The sequence below is a fragment of the Corythoichthys intestinalis genome, chromosome 1 (genome assembly GCF_030265065.1).
Source record: "Corythoichthys intestinalis isolate RoL2023-P3 chromosome 1, ASM3026506v1, whole genome shotgun sequence".
NCBI classification, from domain to species: Eukaryota; Metazoa; Chordata; class Actinopteri; order Syngnathiformes; family Syngnathidae; genus Corythoichthys; species Corythoichthys intestinalis.
Window position 1 is genome coordinate 30826387 of NC_080395.1, and position 22514 is coordinate 30848900.

At 40.7% G+C, this 22514-nt stretch overlaps 1 protein-coding gene across 3 annotated transcripts in view; it reads right to left on the bottom strand.

Annotated features, from left to right (window-relative positions):
• Positions 1-22514, bottom strand: part of LOC130919528 (protein unc-13 homolog C) — a 291333-nt gene that overhangs the window by 8755 nt on the left and 260064 nt on the right. For all 3 annotated transcript variants that reach the window (XM_057842330.1, XM_057842337.1, XM_057842322.1), the window contains 2 exons: positions 11171-11263; positions 6950-7109 (listed from right to left, as the gene is read on the bottom strand). In XM_057842330.1, coding sequence (XP_057698313.1) covers positions 6950-7109; positions 11171-11263 — 253 coding nt within the window. The remainder of the gene's footprint in view (positions 1-6949; positions 7110-11170; positions 11264-22514) is intronic.

Consider the following 22514-nt stretch of genomic DNA (forward strand, 5'->3'; position numbering starts at 1 on the left):
TTCGTCTTAGCTCCCAGCTGAAGTACATGTATGGCAAAAGAATATGAGTAAATGTTTTTTTCATGAGCTATGGTAAAAAAAAAAAAAAAAAAAAAAAACCTTTGTGAAAGTGCACTCCTGTGGAAAGAAACTTCATCACATATAAGTTCTAAGACTGGTAGTTATATACAAGTTAAAAACAGCCCTGTGAGAAGTTCATATAATTCCTAAATTTGTTGTTAATTGTATTAATAATAAATAATACTAAAAATAAAATAATAATAAATTTTAAATTCATATAATTAAAAAATATTGAGAAGACAGTAATATAAATTAATAACTATTCAAACTATATATTTTTTTACCCAGCCTCTTATAAGAATAGGAATCGAGAATCGTTCGGAACCGGAATCGAAACATGGAACTGGAATCGGAATTGTTCAATTTGAAACGATTCCCAACCCTTTGTATACTTCAGCAGCCTTTGCGCTATGACCCGGGAATTAACCGGCTGCTTTCATACATGCCGTGTCCCTGTTAAGTCCCGGACATTATACTAGGACACGCCCCGGTTAATGTCTGTATCATCTCAGTGTCAGTCGACCCGGGAGATTGCTTTCAGAAATAAGGGCTACCCATTTAAATACCGGGGCTTAACAGGAGTTCAGTGTATGTCTGAAAGGGGCTTAAAGAAAGTATGTTTTATCTGCCATTCGCTTGTACTGCGTTCACGTTACACAAACCCGAGCAACACCGGGCCATACTGCTAGTATTATATAATAATAATATATATGCATATTATGAAGCATGAAAACTAGGGGCATATAAGGAAAGAATAATGGTAGCTTTGAAATCAGTGACCAAAAATTCTTTAGAATCAGTGAAAAGGAAAAAATGCAGGAGAAATTGAAAAAAAAAAAAAATTGCCAGTTCATCATTGGCAGTAGTATACTGTATGGTAAATATGTGGTCATCCCCTAGCATTCTAGCAGGGATGCCATTAGTACCCAAGGGAATTAAAGACTAATACACGTCTTCAAAGTCTAAAGGAGCTAAAACCGTCTCTTTGAGAAACTGCAGCTTCTTAAGATGAACAAATGACCACTTCTAGTGGTACACTTCAGACGATGTGTGGGCCCAACAAGTGCAGCATTCCCTGCTTATGTGAAGTCCTTGGGTTTAGTAAACAGTCACCTTTTTTTGCCAAAACCACATTTAAATAGGAATTGCTATCAAGTATGTATGAAAGGTCAAACAAAATCAATGTAACAATGGAAGCTATTCTAGGTTTAAAGGAAGTGAACCAACTCCAATTTTCTTCTCTGTTCACTTGCCTTGTCTGCTCTCCCAACACTTTTGTCAATAATGCTGCTTGTCAAAGTAGAATAATGATTGTGATAGTGACTTGGTGACATGCACCCCTATTGAAAACATATCCTCTTGTTTGGGGATTGTCAAGATGATTCAGTTGTCTTTCCTGAGGCCATCGTTCTAATTGTTCCCTGCAACTTAACAAGTGTTCAGATTCTAATGAGGATGCCAGTGAATCTATAAAGCCCATAAGAAGGCAGCTGCCCTGGCCCTCTGATAGCTTGGCTTGGAATGAGTGTGCGAGGGCACCATTATAGATTGCAATCATTTAGTTCCAATTTAATTTAATTGATTTGTCAAAGGTGGAGATTGAAGTTTTCAGTCTACTAGCACGATTTTGAACGCAGCCTCAATTTACCACTCTACCTGTGCATCGCTAACCAAAGCTGAGCAATTCACACAGAGTTTTTAACACTGATGAAACATGCACGTTGCAAAACACTAGGGCATTCTTATCTAGACTGGCAGCCAAAATCCGCTTTTTAGCCCATCCAAATTGAAACTGGGTGGCTCTTTTCTAGTCTGAACAGTCACAAAGCACATATGAGACACATACGGGAGATAATTTCATACCCAATATGGTCAAGCTGCTTAGTCTGAACAGTTCAGATTGGTTTTGACTATAAGTAATGTCACTCTATGTTGGATGACGCTTTCGCTGCCACAGCAACCTGTCAGAGGGGTCGATAATTTGGCCCAGTCTGAACAGGCCCAAATCCGACTTGGACACCTGCTAATTAGTGTGACCAGCCCTAAAAATCAGATTTGAGGAGGAATCTGATTAGAATCAGATATACCTGCAATAGGCATGTGCCAATTACCAGTTTCAAGGTTTACAGTGGTATGAAAACATCACGGTTTCAAAACCACTAAAATTATCCGTCATACCGCTATTTAGGTATTTTAGAGGTTCCAAAAATGTAGCGGGAGATCCGTGGCTTGGAGCAGCAGCGCTCACCCATCCTGTTCCAGTTGTTGCTCTGTCCTGTGTCTGTCAGTGACAGTACACCTGAGCTCCCCCCCCCCCAAAAAACAGACAAAGTCGTTAGTATGGGAGTACTTCTGCTACCGAAAAGAAACAGACGGCCGCGGCTTAGAGGAGGAAGGATGCGGACGTGCAGGCAACCCCTCCAACATGATTTCTTATTTACGTGATCATCATCCGTCACTTTACACAAAATTTAAGGTAAGTAAACACAGTCATGAACGTTTCCCGCCATTTTTTTTTCAAAACCCATACATCTGAACACATTTTTGGGCTATAATTGCAATACCGTGATACTGTGAAACTGTCGTATTTTTTGCTTAAGGTTATCATACCGTCAAATGTCTTACCGGCAAATGCCTAGCCTGCAGTCTGAACCCAGCTCAAATGTGACTAGTTAAAATTAAACATGTACTGTATTGTATAACTTGTACGCAACATAAGTGTTGGTTAGTAGGCTGTTGATATTGTGCAATGCGATGATAGACAAGCACCTTGATCATACCTTCTTATTTTACAATCTCTGATTGGTTAGTATATACATTGGGGCAAATAAGTATTTAGTCAGCCACTAATTGTGTATGTTCTCCCACTTGAAAATATTAGAGAGGCCTGCAATTGTCAACATGAGTAAACCTCAACCACGAGAGACAGAATGTGGAAAACCCCCCAGAAAATCACATTGTTTGATTTTTAAAGAATTTATTTGCAAATCATGGTGGAAAATATGTATTTGGTCTATACCAAAACTTCATCTCAATACTTTGTTATGTACCCTTTGTTGGCAATAACGGAGGTCAAACGTTTTCTGTAATTCTTCACAAGCTTTTCCCACACTGATGCTGGTATTTTGGCCCATTCCTCCATGCAGATCTCCTCTTGAGCAGTGATGTTTTGGGGCTGTCGTTGGGCAACACGGACTTTCAACTCCCTCCTCACCCCGTGGCGTCAAAATGATAACAAGAACGGGGAGCAAAAATCCCAGAACCACACGGGGGCACCTAGTGAATGACCTACGGAAAGTTGGGACCACAGTAACAAAGGCTACTATCAGTAACACAATGCGCAGCCAGGGACTCAAATCCTGCACTGCCAGTCGTGTCCCCCTGCTAAAGAAAGTACACATCAAGGCCCGTCTGCGGTTCGTAAGAGAGCATTTGGATGATCCAGAAGAGAACTGGGAGAATGTGTTATGGTCAGATGAAACAAAAATAGAACTTTTTGGTAGAAACACAGGTTCTCTTGTTTGGAGGAAAAAGAATACTGAATTGCACCATACCCACTGTAAAGCATGGGGGTGGAAACATCATGCTTTGGGGCTGTTTTTCTGCAAAGGGACCAGAACAACTGATCTCTGTAAAGGAACGAATGAATGGGGCCATGTATCGAGAGTTTGAGTGAAAATCTCCTTCCATCAGCAAGGGCATTGAAGATGAGACGTGGCTGGGTCTTTCAGCATGACAATGATCCCAAACACACAGCCAGGGCAACAAAGGAGTGGCTTCGTAAGAAGCATTCCAAGGTCCAGGAGTGGCCTAGCCAGTCTCCAGGTCTCAAGCCTATGGAAAATCTGCGGAGGGAGTTGAAAGTCGGTGTTGCCCAACGACAGCCCAAAAACATCACTGCTCTAGAGGAGATCTGCATAGAGGAATGGGCCAAAATACCAGCAACAGCGTGTGAAAAGCTTGTGAAGAGTTACAGAAAACGTTTGGCCTCAGTTATTGCCAACAAAGGGTACATAACAAAGTATTGAAATGAACTTTTGGTATTGACCAAATACTTATTTTCCACCATGATTTGCAAATAAATTCTTTAGAAATCAAACAATGTGATTTTCTGTTTTTTTCCCACATTCTGTTTCTCATGGTTAAGGTTTAACCATGTTGACAATTACAGGCCTCTCTAATATTTTCAAGTGGGAGAACTTGCAAAATTAGTGGTTGACTAAATACTTATTTGCCCCACTGTACATACATACATACATTTTCTCCCGCTTATCAGAGATCGGGTCGCGGAGGCAACAGCTTCAGCAGGGAAGTCCCGAATTCCCTCTCCCGAGCCACTTCATCCAGCTCTCCTTGGGGCATCCCAAGGCATTCCCAGGCCAGTTGCGAGACATAGTCTCCCCAGCGTGTCCTGGGGCAGCCACGCGTCCTCCTCCCAGTGGGACGTGCCCGGAACACCTCGCCAGGGAGGCGCCCCGGAGGCATCCTGGTCAGATGCCCAAGCCACCTCATCTGGCTCCCATTAATGCGGATGAGCAGCAGCTCTACTCCGAACCCTTCCCGGATGACCAAGCTTCTCACCCTATCTCTAAGAGAGCCAGGACACCCTACGGAGGAAACAAATTTTGGCTGCTTGTATCCGGGATCTTGTTCTTTCGGTCACGACCCACAGCTCGTGACCATAGGTGAGGGTAGGAACGTAGATCGACCTGTAAACAGAGAGCGTCGCCTTTTGGCTCAGCTCCTTCTTCACCATGATGGACCGGTGCAGAGTCCGCATCACTGCAGATGCGGCACCGATCCGCCTGTCGATCTCCCGTTCCAATTTTCCGTCACTCGTGAACAAGACCCCGAGATACTTGAACTCCTCCACTTGGGGAAGGACCTCATCCCTGACCCGGAGAGGGCATTCCACCGTTTCCCGACTGAGGACCATGGTCTCGGATTTGGAGTTGCTGATTCTCATCCCGACTGCTTCACACTCGGCTGCGAACCATTCAAGTGAGAGTTGAAGGTCACTGCTTGATGAAGCCAACAACACTACATCATCTGCAAAAAGCAGAGATGCAATATTGAGGCCACCAAACCGGACCCCCTCAACGCCTCGGCTGCGCCAAGATATTCTGTGCATAAAAGTTATGAACAGAACCGGTGACATAGGGCAGCCTTGGCAGAGTCCAACCCTCACTGGAAATGAATCTGACTTACAACCAGCTACACAGACCAAACTCTGACAACGATCATACAAGGACCGGAACCCCAGCATCAGGGATTCCGATACCCCATACTCCCGGAGCACCCCCCACAGGACTCTCCGGGGGACAAGGTCGAACGCCTTCTCCAAGTCCACAAAACACATGTAGACTGGTTGGGCGAATTCCCATGACACCCCGAGAATCCTGCTGAGGGTATAGAGCTGATCCACTGTTCCACGGCCCGGACGAAAACCACATTGCTTCTCCTGAATCCAAGATTCGACTTCCAGACGGACCCTCCTCTCCAGTACCCCTTAGTAGACCTTCCTAGGCAGTCAGAGGAGTGTGATCCCCCTATAATTGGAACACACCCTCCGGTCCCCCTTTTTAAAGTGAGGACCCACCACCCCAGTCTGCCAATCCCGAGGCACTGTCCCCGATGTCCACGCGATGTTGCAGAGGCGTGTCAACCAAGACAACCCCACAACATCCAGGGCCTTTAGAAACTCGGGATCTCTGTCGGTGGAGTTGAAGAGGTCTTCAAAGTATTCGGCCCACCGACTTACAACATCCCAGGTCGAGGTCAGCAGCGCTCCATCCACACTACAGGGTGACCCCAAAAAAAGTTTACACTGCCATAATACAACTTAAATGCCATGTTTATTCATCTTAGAATTGGAATTGAATCACAAATTATACATTATTGTAAAGAACATGTACAGTACACTCTATTTTTTAATGTGTCCTCCCTTAAGTGTCACAACAGCCTCCAGGCGCCTGCGGAACGCTTGACAGGTCTTCTTTATGTAGGATGCTGTCATCTTTTCCCAAGATCTAACAATGGACCTCTCCAAGGCTGCCACAGAAGTTTGTGGCTTCTTACAGGCACTGTCCTACACAGTTGCCAATATGCTATAATCCAGGGGATTGAGATCTGGACTCTGGGGTGGCCACATATCACCTTGTCAATCAACTTTTTGGTCCGCACAGATCTTCACTTCCAGACCCAGGTTTTCGTGAGGCTGTTCCAGTATCTTTCAGCTTCTTTTTAACTTTGTAGACTGCACATCTGGATATTCTCAGATTTGCTGCAATCTCAGTAGGTGTCAGACCGGCACGCAGCAATTCAGGTACAGCTAAAGTTTTCTTCATTTTCAGCAGAAGCACAGGAATTGTAGAGACGAGAGATTACCAGCTGCATTGAGTGACCTTAATGTCTCACTTAACCATGACAACCTATTTAGATATGTTTCAATGGCTTTTAAACAAGCAGTCAACTGAGTGTAAATTTTTTTTTGGGTCACCCTGTATACACAGTGTTGGTGGTGCACTGCTTTCCCCCCCGAGACGCCGCATGGTGGAACAGAATTTCTTTGAAGTCGTTCGAAAGTCGTTCTCCATGGCCTCACCGAACTCCTCCCATGTCCAGGTTTTTGCCTCCGCGACCGCATGAGCAATGTTCCGCTTGGCCAGCCGGTACCCATCAGCTGCCTCTGGAGTCCCGCAAGCCAAAAACACGCGATAGGAGATCTTTGTTCAGCTTGACTGCATCGGGTTCTCGGATTGGTTAAGTTTGCTTTAATAATAATCAAACTTCAACTCAAAAGATGACATTTCAAATCATAACTGGTGTGCAAAAGGCTATTTAAAAAAAAAAAAAAAAAAAATTATCTATTTATGCTGTCGTTACTTACTATTGGAATGTTTCATTGTACTTTGGTGACCAGTTGTTGTTCTTGGTCTTGGTGCTGAACTTGCGCTTCTTGTCAGCGAGGTGTGGACCAACTGCATTGACCTCGACGAACGGCCGGAACATAGCAGTAGTCTGCCACTGGAGGTTGTTCACACCGACCACTGAAACACAAGCAGTAAGGCTGAATTCAAGCTGTGAATGGAGATGAACATTGTGTTAAAAGGTAGTGCTCAGCGGGTAAACTGTTTGATGGAAATTGTAAAGTCAGAAGCAAGGTTATTGCACAGAAACTTTGTGCTTTCTTACAAAAGTTGACACTTATTCATCTTGATAACAGGGGAAGTCAGAGTGAGCTCCATTGTGTCTGAAGATCCAGAGAAAGATTTTGACACGTTACCTAGTAAAGAACTGTGGTAATGTATGAGGAAGTCTGGGGTGGCAGAGAAGTTAAGAATAGTATAGGACATGTATAAGGGCAGCAGAACAATGTTCAGGTGTGCTCTCGTCGCAGCAAAGGAGTTTAAGGTGGAGGTGAAGCTGCATAATGGATCAGGTCTGAGCATATTTCTCTATGCAATACTGGTGGGAAGGCTGTCAGATGAGGTTAGACTGTAATTCCCATGGACATGTAATCCCCATGATGTTCGCAAATGACACCGTGATATGTAATGAAAGCAGGGAAAAGGTGTGGGTTCCTTTTGAGTCTACTCATGATAGACATGCCTACCAAAATTCACATAGCTGATTAAGTGGGAGATTTATTTTAAAATGAAAACCTATTCGAACTGACCTTTAACATGAGAGTTCAAAGTACCTTTTATGAACAAAGAACAAAAACAGGATTTTAAAAAACTGTTTGAACTACTTTATTTGCTTGGCAGCATGGGGACAGACATGACTGATTGTTACAGTGTCTGGGACAGACCGTAAAGCACTCCGAATGTGACTCTACTTTTGATGTTGCGGCTGAGAGTGAACACTAAAAAAAGGGCTGATGATAGAAGAGTAAGGCAAAAAGCAGTACTCAGCCTCTTATGTTGTGTGGTGTAATAACAGGCTAATGGCACACCACACTGTCTTGGCAATAAAGATAATTGTAAGGCTATGAACATGTCGTAATAGTGCTTATGTTGCTGAAGTGAGTGATACTGGAAGATAAAAAAAAATAACAACAAAACAAAAAAATTGCCCGTTTGAAAGAAACAGCACAGTAAGACGCAGGGCAGCAAGTGATTGCAAGTCGTCCACCCCCTGAGATTGACCCTTAATTATAAGTGATTGGACTACTATTTAAAGGAATCCCAGCCACATCATGCCTGTGATTTTCTGCACAACTACTTGTGTTTACTGTACCACAAATGATGCAATTAGTGATCAGCTAATTAGCTATCTAACAGAGTTAGATTTTAACCGACAATACCATATGTCCTCAAGAAAAACAAACTGTTGTGTTGTGTAAATTGTGCATGGACTATTCACATGAAGGGCCCCCTTTTTTATTTATTTACTTTTATTTGCATCCACATTGTCTAAATCAAGACCAGCACAAAACTGTGCAAAGCAAAGAGGCATTTTAGACAAGGTTTTAGTTACTCTGTAAACAGTGTGTCGCTTAGAAAGATGAACATCGCCAACTTGCTAGCACCAATCTGCAGGTCTTTTCCTTTCCCTTTAATTGTGGGTTTGTTTGTTGCCACAGCTGGTTCGCTACATGACGAAAGGAGAATTGGTATGAGGAGGTTCAGCAAAGTATATTGTAACTCATTGTCTTTAAGAATAGGCAAAACACAAAAGCTGTTAAATTTGAACATGGACAGTACTACCACTCCACCCTACTAACTAGCCATTGGACCAAAGCGACCAATAATATTAACTCATTTGCTCCCGGAAACGTATAAATACATTCTATTTTTAAATGCTTCACTGTCCCAAAAACGTATTTATACGTCTTTTGCTTTTTTTTTTTTTAATAAGACGCATATATACCTCCCACTGTATCTGAGAAACAAAGAACAACACTCCAAATCCATTTTAAAGCAATAAAACTGGCCACTGGAGGCCAGTAGCGCATTTTGCAAGACCAGGCAACCCGATTCAAAAGCAGTGAACGGCCGGGCAGCATGGTCTGAGCGCTGGCGGCACGATGCCAGGCGGCGCTCCGACCGGCCAAAACAACGAGAGGACGCCTGGAAGGCCAGGCGTTGGACGACTGCGCAAAACGAGTGAGACCCTCAGTAATGCAGCTCGCCAAGCAGACCCCGCAGAAACGCAAAAATAATCCATCTTTGTGAGACAGACAACGATGAGGGAAAAGTTTACATGGCTGACGTGGCGACAACGGCGACAACGGCGTCATCTCGGCGACAAACCGTCATCTCTCAGTAGTCATGTGTGAATAAATTGCTACTTTGCTATCAAAAGCTCTATTTGGCTGGTTGTTCATGTTATTTTGTAAAAGGAAAACATTATTCAGATGTTTGGGATGTCACTGAAGCAAAAAATAGCCGTGTTAAAGTCAAACTTATGTTTGAAATGTATGCGTTTACAAAAAGCTCATTTTCTCAGTTTTTTCATCAGAAATTGGAAAATTGCTCAAACTAAGCTATTTTCTAATGCTGCTTTCTAAAGAATGGAAAAAGATATGAACTTAATTTTTTTTCTGCTGAAAGAAGAGAGTCTAATCTTTCTTTTGGTGGGTTTCATGTTTATATAGCAATGGAACAGAATTTTCTGTGGGCCTTGAAAAATCAGTCAAAATCCGGAAAAAACGGCCGGGAACGAAGGGTCTTGCTCTGGTGAAAATGGCTGGGAGTGAATGAGTTAATAAAGAATGTAGCATCAAATTGCAATATATCCATTTACAGCATCTTCACTTTTCCTGAGTGAGCAATTTGGGGACTAGCATACCTGCTAAATTATTCAAGACTTTAAGCTGGTTCACTGTTGTTTGATACTTCATCTGTTTCGTTGGGTAATTTTATTTATTTGTTTTTTAAAAATATTTCCATTCCTTGTTTTTAAACATTCGTATGTTAATAAAATGAACTACTCTCTTGTTTTTTAAAAATATTTTTAAATTTTGATCCTTCGTATTACAGTCGGGCGGTATACCGAAAATTTACCGTTACCGAAATTCTTCACGATGACCGACGTAATTTTGACCACGTCGGTAAATTCGGTAATTTAATAAAACAAGAAAGTCTTTTCATCCCACATTGACTCTGTATTGCTCGGCTATGTTCATTCCCCTTTAAGAAAGCAGTCAGTGTGCTTACGTATGAAGTCACGTGGTTATCAGGAACTCAAACAGAAGCCCGGTAGGCTAACGCTAGCGGCTAACGTTACAAGCAAACATGATGGAGTCGGGCTTAAGGGAGCTTCGCCAAACTTTCACCCGACATTAAGTAGACTCTTGGCAGCATACAGACGGGCTTTCACCCGCTGTCGTCCCTGGTTCTCACGATTTCTGGAGAGGGTGCTTTCAGTGCTTTCTACTGGTAGCCAGACCACAGGCTAACGCTAGCGGCTAACGCTAGCGGTTAACGCTACAAATGAACGTGATGGAGTCAGATAGCGGTTCTAACCTTGTCGAAACGGTGTTGTGTTACAATGACATGTTTGCACAGTCGTCGTATTGATTTTTATAATATACATTGTTCAAGTCATACAAGTCGTTATAAATGTTAATACAGGACTTGAATTCTTGAATTATTGTTTACAAGAATTTTGTAGATACTTAATGTTTAGACTGCATGTACAATTGTTAAATTGAAAGCTGGTAATTAATCAATAAGAAACAGTTAATTTTTTTTTCATGCATTGATTCAGATTTTCAAATGATATAACAGTCGGCTTGGGCAAATTTATCGTCATTTATCGTTATCGAGGTAAATCTGCTCAGTTTACCGCGATACGTACAAAAGGCGATATCGCCCAGCCCTACTTCGTATCTAGCTTATCACCTGGCTCTAATGCATAGCACACTTTTGAATGGCTACCCTTTATAATTCTTCCCTGGTGCCTGCACTTGAGTTGCCAAATGTCCTTCCCTGGCTACCATTTGAGGTAATACAGTATATTTGTTTCTAAATAGAACCACTAGCACAGTCAACTGCTGCTTATTCATTTTCCTTGCCCCGGCAGCACAATCATCTCCAGTGTTGCCTGAGGCTAGGAAGTAGGAATACATTTGAATAGAAATAACGACGGATCCAATGCTCACCCTTCACGCTGACTTTGTGCTCTCCGGTGCCAGGGTGAGAGATGAGGTTCACTTGTATGGACACCTCACCCACGGACCCGTTGCTTGACTGACCTGGAAACAAACGGCAACAAAACAGACTTAAGGAAAATGTGTCATTAAAATTTGGAGATGTAACCCATCAAAAAAACAAACAAAACCATAAAAACCTGCAGGGAAGCATACTTGTTTCAACAACATATTTCCTTTTGCCCAAGGCTGAACAAGAACAGCAAAAGGATTTTTTTTAAAAAGAACAAATAAGCAGAAATCATCTGTCTAGTTTGAAGGCCAGGAAGATGCAGGTGGCGTGAAGGGATCTGTTAAATAAATAATTCTGTCTCAATGAAGTCATCCAGAGAGATACCAACAAAACACTGCAGGCTACTTTACTTTACTGCAATGCATCATACATAGAGGTGTTTTGACACTCTCGCATACATTGGCTGAAGGCACTGTGCTGAGCTACTGTAGATCACCGCCATGCAATATTTTACCACATGAATGTGAAGAGAAAGCCTCAAAACCCCCACCCAATGCAATGTTTGCCTAATGTCCCTGACCCAAAAACCCAAAACACTCCCAAATTGAAGTATCGGTCCTCTATCGGAACCAAGATTTCAACTTCTCTTTTCTCCTTTGCGTCTCAGTCATCTAGGTCATGATAATCTGTAAAATTAAAGGAGACTGGACTGTTCTTATGTATTTTTTTTTTTTTATGTATTCCATTTTTACTCGAGACCATTGTATCTATGCTCTGGGAAGTGGGTTATTTATTAACATCAGTGTTAACAGAGCACATTCAGGTATAGGGATGGGAATCGAGAACCAGTTCCTATAGAGAACCAGTTCCATGCGTTTTGATTCCATGGAACCATTTGGCAGTTTATCTAACAAATTTCTTTTAGATTCCAACCAGCACGAGTTACGTCACGCAATTTACGCATGTTACACACACTCAATTCAGCAAGTAATACTACGTGACTATACAAAAAGTGACCACTCACCAATTATAATCTAAAGAGCCATCGCCTAGTGCTTTTGCAATGATTTTCACAGGCCAGGTCATTATTCATGAGACTGCTTAAAGAAATGGTGATTTTTCCATTAAAGTCTATTAATGGGTCTATCGTATTCCTCGTCGAATACTCTATAAGAAAAATATAACATACAGTATTTGCCCGAATATAAGACGGTGTTTTTTGCATTGAAATTAGACTACAAAAGAGGGGGTCGTCTTATATTCGCGGTCTAGACGTTATACCCATTCACGACACTACAGGGCGTCAGATATCATTGAAGCGATGTTCTGTCATGACAGATCTCAGCTACTCTCAAGTTTAAGCAGTTTGCATTATTTTATTGAAATGTTTTTCCTTATTCAGATTTGTTTCAAGACTACAGTTACAGTTAGACTTCACTTTGATGGTTAATGCAGTTATTGCAATTTTGTTTTTTTATCACAATAGATTGGTTTATTTACATTTCAAAAACCAAAAACCATTACGAATGTGATTGCACTTTAGTTTACATATTTTAATGTTCAGATATTAAGATTTGAATGAGGCAAAATAACATGCTTTTTCTCTCAAATATATTGTTATAATAATTTGTTTCGGATGTACTGTAATTATTTTCTGTACAAAAAATAATGTGGTGTTCAAAAAGTCTTTTTTCAAACTTGAGTCTTGAAAAAGAGGGGGTCGTCTTATAATCAGGGCCGTCTTATATTCGGGCCAATACGGTATATGCATCTAAAATAATCCTAAACGATTTTATTAGCAATTTTAATACTCATTTACGTCGGCAGTCCACCAATCACTGTTTTTTTCTGAATAATTTAAATTTGGTGGGTCGTAGGGCCAATCTGACTACCGATTTCACACTTAAATATATGCCTCCGCATCCGATGGTGGTATTTTTGTGTTGCTACGACTAACGGAAGTGGATGTTCCAAATTACTTCCCCAAATGCACCTGACGACAACTGCCAATCAGCGTATTTTCACCTGTATTTCGAGAAAGGATGGTTCCGTTGGTCCCAAACCACTTTTATTCTACTCAGTATCAAAAGGCCTTTCCATAGAGTACCCCAACTATGACTAGGAAGTTAACAAATCCAAGTTAACGGAGGATTGTGCTAAAATTCCTCTTATATTGTATGAGATCCAACCGTCCTTATGTAATCACACCAACCTAATTATAAACTTGTTAATATTAGGGACAACAAAAGAGATACTCTGCCGTAGCTGAACACTTTCTGTGTGTGCAGGCTTTCTCCACCCCATCTGAGAGTGTGTTCTCCAATGCTGGAGAAACCATAAGTCCAGAAAGATCACGTATGAAAAAGCAGACAGCAAACAGATATTTTTCTGCAAAAGAATTGTTAATTTTGCACATTTGCACTACGCACTGTTCTGTTTCATTTGACAGTATTTATCTTTTTTTATTATTATTTTTTGAGTGCTATCAGCTCATATGTCCTTTTAAGAAGGATTTTTTATTTCTATTGGAAAAATGTTTCAGTAAAATGTTACACATTCTTGTCTATTTGCCGCAGTTACATATTGCCACAGTTAACATCGAGGCTTTGGGCCTCTTTTGACCTCGTAGTGAGTTTGTAAGGTTGTGACTTCTGATTAAACAAACTAGATGACAATCAAAATTAGAGATGTCCCGATCCGATATTTGGATTGGATCGGACACCGATATGGGCAAAAAAATGCGCATCGTTATCGGATCGGCCAACACGGAAAAATTCCGTTCCAGACTTCCGATCCAGTTTTTTTTAAAAGTCAGGTCCGGGTTTTCCAGCGCACCGATTTACAAAATCCATTCCAGTTTTTGCTTCGGTTTCCCTAAAATCCGGTCTGCATTTTACGGTACACCTTCAACACACTACATTTACTTTACCGTCTCCCAATTTACCGAGAGACTTATGGGTAAAAATGTCAGCTGTGTGGGATCATTTCACCTTAAAGGACGACAAAGACGAAGAGGCAGAGTGCAACATATGCCACAATAAAGTCAAGCGTGGTGGTAGAGCTGTAAGAAGTTTTAATACAACCAACCTAATCAAGCATTTAGCGAAATACCACCAAAAACAATATGAGGAGTATGTTAAGAAAACCGAAGACAAAAAGAAAGGTCCTACGCAACTAACACTGGCAGAAACTTTTGCTATGCGTGACAAACTGGCACTCGACAGTCCCAAAGCCCAGGGAATAACAAGAGTCATTGCCGAAGAATTCATTTTGGATGACGAGCCATTGTCTCTCGTGAGCAGTGTTGGGCACGTTACTTTAAAAAAGTAATTAGTTACACTACTCACTACTTCTTCCAAAAAGTAACTGAGTTAGTAACTGAATTACTCTATAGTAAAAGTAACTAGTTACCAGGGAAAGTAACTATTTCCGTTACTTTAAAAAGAACTTGTTGTATGTCAAAGAATTTGAAATTTTCTGAGCAGTATTCGAGTGCGTGGAATAGAGAAGAACAGACAGGTAGTTAACTTGTTAGGTGCTTCAGCAGATTTGAATTGCTTACCACAGATGTCGACAAAAGCTTTGCCCCGGGACATAAATTACACATTACATGAAGGTTCTTTCCTTTAATTTCGACAAACTTGAAATAGTGTCTATATCTCCACCTCTTAAAGGACAGTTTTTCTTCTGAATGCTCTGCCATCCCGACCCTGTGCATCTGTTTTGCGTGTGTGTGTTTGCCGCACGCGCTGTTCCGGTTTGCTTGTGAAATCCCCGGCTCTGACTGGCTTACCACGACACATGACTAACCCTCAGCCAATCACAATCACTTCCATCGCATCTCTCGAGGGGCGGCATTCAGGTAGGCTCGTTTCCCGACAATTCACGTCACCTTCAAAGCATCTGCCGTCCTCAAGATGGAAGCGGAAGCAGTGGGAGATGGGAACGAGGCTAGCATCAGGTGTAGCAAACACAGAAACGTTACCAAACTTTGGAAAGCATTGTCTAAGTGAATGAGCAGGGACAAACAGCTTGGAGTCAAAAGTACATGCGCTATTCTAGAACCTGAACGCGCCCCAAGTCTTGGATGACAAATCAACAGAGCAGAGAGTCGACTCGACACGGCTGGTAGTTTCTTCAATTTATTCAGAGTAAGTAACGCACCGCTTTTGACCGTCAGTAACTGTAACGGCGGAAAAAGTAATTAGTTAGATCACCCCGTTACTGAAAAAATAATGCCGTTATGTAACGGCGTTATTTATAACGGCGTTACGCCCAACACTGCTCGTGAGTAAAGACGCACCATCCAACACTTAGAACCACGGTAAAACATGCCCAGCCGTCATTACATCCTTGAGCGATTCGGCCGTGGAAGATTCAAGAACGATTCACAAACATCCAAATTCCGATTATTGAAATATGTCAAGTAAAGCGGAACTAATACACAGCGCTGTCTTCGGGACGCAATGAGAAACGGACCGCATTGCGTCCCGAGAGTAAACATCATGCTTGTCATAGACCCGGGTAATGCCAATGCTCAACTCACGGCTGTAGCTCAACTCTGGATAAAAAACACAAGAATACCTGACTGCTGCTGACAGCCGCTACAAACTACGTCAACATCGTTTTACTGTAGATAATAGATATCATATGTACATAGAACTAGATGCAAAATGACAGACTCGACGGCGTTAGTAACATTGAAGTATTGAAAACTAGTTGCGTTAGTAAACAGCCGCCATCTTAAAGCAGGAGACTTCCCTAGTAGGCTGTTGTGAATCTTCCAAACGAACCTAATTAACTTTTTATCTAAAATACTCCTAAATCGGCAAAATCATGACTTGAATCTATCTTCAAATCAGTTTTAAAACTTTCACATGTCGAAAGTAGACAGAAGGGAAATTATGGAATAACGGGAGCAATTTTAACAACTTTAACAGTTGATTCGCAAAATTAAATGAATTGAATGTAGTTTAAAGCTGCTGATACAGAATGGGGACTTGAGTATTTTATTTACTGTTTTAAAATGTTAACTTTATACTGAAATAGTCGTTTATTTAAACCTGAGAGGCTCTTTATACAATTCTTGTAACTAATGCATGAAACATTAAAAGCATCTAATAGCTTGAGGGGTTTGTGGGATTTTCCACTGAAGTTGTTTTTGTGTTTTGCTTTTTGAAGACAGTTTACAATATTATTTGCACGTTTTATCGACTGACTATGCCCTTTCTGTTTGTTATTTATAATGTTTTGTGTTTGTCACTGAATAAACAGGTCAGTTTCTTGTTACCAACCGTTGTGTGTTCTTCAAACTCACCTAATTCAGCTGGCTAGTTGTTATCAAGAGTACTAAAACCTTTTTCAACATGAGTATGACAACTAAGTAAGGAGGCTAAATAACTTTAAACTTTAACACATGCTCAGATAGGCCGGTATCGGTCAGTATCGTATCGGATCGGAAGTGCAAAACAATATCGGTATCGGATCGGAAGTGCAAAACCTGGATCGGGACATTCCTAATCAAAATGTTTGTTCTTTTTCCCCAAATTAGAATCAACAAGAGAATCGATAAAAAAAAAACAATCGTTAGGCAAAATCGATAATGGAATAGGAATCGTAAAAATCCTATCAATTCCCATCCCTATTCAGATAACACACTCAGCGGATGGTATCGCCTTGCTTGATTGACCCATGGCTGGAGTGGAGTCTGTCCTTCTCACGTTGCCTGTACAGCAGTTTTGTATACCGAAGATGCATGTAACACGGGTTAACTAGTTCATTTGAAAATTTGTGAACCGACTTTTTAACTATTTCATGTAGAAAATTAATTTTCCCAACACTGATGAAATATATTGATGATTTACAATTACTAAAGCTGTCAATTTAATGCTTTAAAACGGCGTCAACTCAAATTTTCTTTGACACTGTTAATTTTATAATGCACGATTAATCATGGGCTTTTCCACGCACTAGTTTGACGAAAATACACCGTCGAACTTCCAGGCAACACGTGCCACTCCCATATTTTCGGCCATGCTGCCTCAAAGAGTCGGGGTGAAATCCTCGTTGTCAGCTGAAACCTAATTTTGGGGTTTAATGGGCAAAATGAGGCACTTTGCGCTATTATGATAATTTTTGATCATTTTTGCAGTGAAAATACATATTCTGACCTCCAGACACTTTGCCTCGGGTGGCTACGAAAACAGCACAATTTTGCATGTAGGAAAAAAGTTGATTTTCTTTGACGACATACAATTCAGGAACAAAAGAAAGCAATAATCACTTAAGACATATACATTTATTAAGGAAAGAGTAATTAAAAGCCGATTGGCCGTGACAGATTCTGCCTCGACCTTAGAAATCATACAGCTTATATCTGCCGTCTACATTAAAAGTGGAAAAAAAACAGGCAGCATAGTGCCGCCCCTACCAAGACAAAACAATGGAAGCAGAAGTCCTTGTACCAAGCAGTACTGTAGATAAACACAGTTATGAGAAGAGAGAATGATTATATGCAACAATGTGAAATGAACAGATATATATTTTCAAGTGAATAAATCGAAATATATATCTACATAGTGTATAGCATACATTAATATATCTAACAGTAAGACTAGCTACAGTATTTACTATATCTTCATCGCAAGGTAATGGGAAATATTAGTATATTTTTGTGCGCTACTAAGTGAAATACCTAGACACCACCTATATAGATCTGATTGCTGAGCACGTTGTCAGCTTGCGCTGCAGCCAAGTGAGGATGGATGGCGAACGCTGGAAGGCTGCAAGTGGTCCTGATGATGAAGGAGCTGGCTGGTCCGATAGCTGATTGATATGTTCCAAACACTCTGCGTGTGTTATGCCATTAGTGAACAAGAAATGTGATTTATTGTAATGATATTCCAACAAGAGGGGGTAGTCAGCATTGCATAATTATGCAGAGAAATTGAGTAAAACAAAGCAACATTACAGTACTTTTACTGCAGTTCATATAATGTGCTGATATAATGACAGTATTGTTCGTAATCGCATACAGGGCTGTACTTTATATCCTTATATAAGATGACTGAAGCACAAAAAAAGCATGTACAGTAAGATATTTTTTTAGCCTGCAGTCTCATCGAATAAGAAGCATACTGTAGCCTACTGGCTTTTGTTGTCTTGGTAACCATAAGAATACACCCGGTGCCCATAAAGTATCTTTACAATTTAAAACAAATTTTGTACAGGCAGTTGATGAGCTTTCTTAACTAGATTTGATTTTAATTAGGGCTGTCAAAATTATCACGTTAACGGACGGTAATTGATTTTTTAAATTCATCACGTTAAAATATTTGCCGCAATTAACGCACATGCCCCGCTCAAACAGATTAAAATGACAGCACAGTGCAATGTCCTCTTGTTACTTGTTTTTTGGGGAGTTTTTTCGCCCTCTGCTGGCGCTTGGGTGCGACTGATTTTATGGGCTTCAGCACCCATGAGCATTGTGTAATTATTGTCATCAACAATGGTGGGCTACTAGTTTATTTTTTGATTGAAAATTTTACAAATTTTATGAAAACGAAAGAGGGGTTTTGATATAAAGTTTCTATAACTTGTACTAACATTTATCTTTTAAGAACTACAAGTCTTTCTATCCATGGATCGCTTTAACAGAATGTTAATAATGTTAATGCCATCTTGTGTATTTATTGTTATGATAAACAAATACAGTACTTATGTACCGTATGTTGAATGTTTAGGTCCGTCTCGTGTCTTATCTTTCCATTCCAACACTAATTTACAGAAAAATATGGCATATTTTATAGATGGTTTGAATTGCGATTAATTACGAATAATTAATTTTTAAGCTGTAATTAACTTGATTAAAAATTTTAATCATTTGACAGCCTTAATTTTAATCTGTGTTTGTTAAAGTTTGAATTCACAATAAAGTCCTCTATTTCAGATACTGTATTGATCGATGGCAAACCTATCTTTTTATCCACATTAAAATTGTGTGTTTTGGATACTGTATTGATGGAAACCGAACTCCTATAAAATGGCTACGCAAGAAAACGCACACGTGTATCCTGGTTTATTGAGATATAATCAGAACTAAGTATGGGAAGAGATCCACCATCATGTTCTTTAATTCGTCCATGGCACAAGAATTTATTGAAACGAGGACAGTGCCGGTTAAAAGGGAGGAGCTGGTAACCAGAAACATCTGAGTAAAATATCGATCATTTTTCACAAGCCTTTGCTTGTTCGCCTACTAAGTCGATTCACACTGCTGCAAGACAGTTACCGCGTTCAACAGTGCACAAGTTCCTTTTGTTTTTTGTTTTTGTTTGTTTTTTTAAATCGCATTAACATTTATATTTTAATTATCTATTTATTTTTTTAAATGCATGAATAGGGATGGGAATCGAAATCCGATTCCAATTCGGAACCGGTTCCGAGTGTTTCGAGGCCTCGACATCATAATGAAAAAGCCTTAACGATCCCTTTAACGATCCCAAAAGACGCATATTGCGTCGTGACGTGTCTTGTTGTCCAGACGCATCAAACTAGCATGGCGCCAAGAATCACTCGCTCCAAAGTTTGGCTACACTTCACCAAGAAAAAGGGTGAAAATGAAAGGTTACGATAGTTTAGCACGAGCATTGCCGCCGTAAACATAACAATGACAGCACGTAGGTTCGAATGCTCAAGTGTGTCTTCACTTCACGTCCTCACCGAGACGCTAAGGCTCAGTCCTGGCTATACAGCTAGCTAAACTCCCAAATGACGATGCAGAAGACGATGGTATAATTTGCTGACTTTATTCAACCATCACTTGAAACTAAAAATAGAAATGAAACAAATCAATTTCGTCCCCAATAACAAACAGGTTTGCATCAATGTAAATCAGCGTTGATTAGTTGCTAACACAGTAATAACAAACAGTTAGCATGCGTTCGCTAGCATTAGCACATCGTTTAAACCACTACACAACTGGATTTAAGTGTCTGATCGCGAGTGGAAACATACAACAACACAGAAGATGATACATACAGGCGTTGGCTCTGTAGATATTTTACAAACATTAACAAAGAACCTAGGCTCGTGGCAGTGTTTCCCTTTCTCACTAACTCGCTCACTCGCTTGGATGCGCATTTCTTCTTCTTCGCGTGTAAGCGCGCTCTCTTCACGTGAGCGCGTTCTTCTTTGCGTGAGGGAGCGCAAGGGCGCCACCACTTGAGCGGGAAAGCACCATAAAAAGTAAAAGGCATGCATTTCAATATACTGTTAAATAAAAACAGGGGTCCCCAAACTACGGCCCGCGGCTCCATATTTGGTCCGGCCCCCTGAACAATTCCAGAAAGCATTTTGAATTTTTTTTGTTTTGTTTTTTTTCTCCCTCAGTATTGTTATTTATTTCCTGACCTTTTTCAGTGAATAACTCAGAGAGGGTTATTTGGTTATTATCTATTTAATTAATAGTGCTATTATTATTTATTATTATTATATTATATTATTATTTTTATTATATTTACTTTTGCTCCATGAAGAATCCACAGAGGGTTATTTGATTGTGGCTTTCTGAAAAACAATAATTTTTTTACATTTACGCACTCCTGCAATCGTCACACTTTTTCTGTTCCAAACTGACCCCGGCCTCTCATCAGAGAAGGGAAAAGTTATGTGGCCCTCACAGGAAGATGTTTGGGGACATTGCCAAAGGCAGAACAACGACCTATATGCCAAAATATGCCAATATTTTTTATTTCTATTAGAAAAATGTTTCAGTAAAACTTAATGCCACAGTTAACGTTGAGACTTTGGGCCTCTTTTGACCTCGTTGTGAGTTTGTAAGGTTTTGACTTCTGATTAAACAAACTTGATGCCAATCAAAATGTTTGTTCTTCTTTTCCCCGAAATTAGAATCGATAAGAGAATCGATAAAGAATCGAATCGTTAAACAATATCGATAATGGAATCGGAATCGTAAAAATTGTATCAATTCCCATCCCTATGCATGAAACGATCATAGATGTATAATAGCCTAATGGCGTCATAATACGACCTCAGCATGCTTCCAAACAAGGAGAGGGCTTCTGTACAGTAAACTAGTGCATGCCGTGCTCTAAATGTGTCGCTGTCACAAACAACGGGGAGTCTGTGATTAATGAAGGCGCATTCAAGTGCTTGCGCTACGCTGCGATGTTTGCTGACCTAATGTACATCAGCCACCTCACCACCTTCCCTCATAGGCATTGCATTAGGCTACTTCTCATACGACACAGACTGATTGGTGTATAGAGCTATAGTTTTAAAGAGTCAGATCTCCAGTTAGCAAGTACAGTGCAACCCGTGGGTGTGTAATGCACTAACTTAAAAAAACCAGAGCTGAATTCCCACTTGAACAAAGTCGGACACATGGGCTTGTTTCATCCAGGGGGTTTCACAGGAGGGAGAGGGACGTAGGTTGGAATAAACAGATAAACCAGGCACAGAAGTGGGCCAGTATGCTTTTCAAATAAGCCATTGGGTCTGACAGTGTTTTTTTTTTTGTTGATGACAGAGCTACAGAGTGTGAGAAAGCAGGGCCCACTGGAGTATGGGAGCCTTAGGGAAAGGGGGCGAGGAGGTAACAGTCATTTCTCTTTTTGTTTACTTCATATATTTATAAGGAGGTAACAAAGAAGCTCGAGTAGGTCACCTCAATATGCGAGCCCTAGAAAATAGCATGTAGAGGTTATACCACGATTGTTTTAAGCTTCATGGAAAGGACGACTTGTCTCATTTGTGTGCCAAGTATTATTCATGTGTGTAATGGATTATTTTTGGAGTACTGGTTGTTACCACGAATGGAGACTCCAGCTTGTTTGAGCCAAACAGCTTACAGCTGTGAAGCTGCCACTCATCTGCTGCTGATTGCTGGACTGGCTTTTTAAAGGAGGCAGAGCCCTCTTGGAAGTCCAGATATTCAGTCAATCAGTGGTCTTTGAGTTTTGGTATTGTTAGGGCTCACATTGTCAGCCCTTAACTGACTCTTTGAGTTTTGTGTGGCCTTTTGAAAGTAGAGATTTACACCACCAGTGGTCTCTGTGTTTTTGTGTGTGATCAGATCGTCAGACCTTATTCTGACTCTTAAGATTTAGAGTTGAAACATTTTCAGTTCAGAAGCTTACAGCTGTGAAGCTGCCACTCATCTGCTGCTGATTGCTGGACTGGCTTTTTAAAGGAGGCAGAGCCCTCTTGGAAGTCCAGATATTCAGTCAATCAGTGGTCTTTGAGTTTTGGTATTGTTAGGGCTCACATTGTCAGCCCTTAACTGACTCTTTGAGTTTTGTGTGGCCTTTTGAAAGTAGAGAT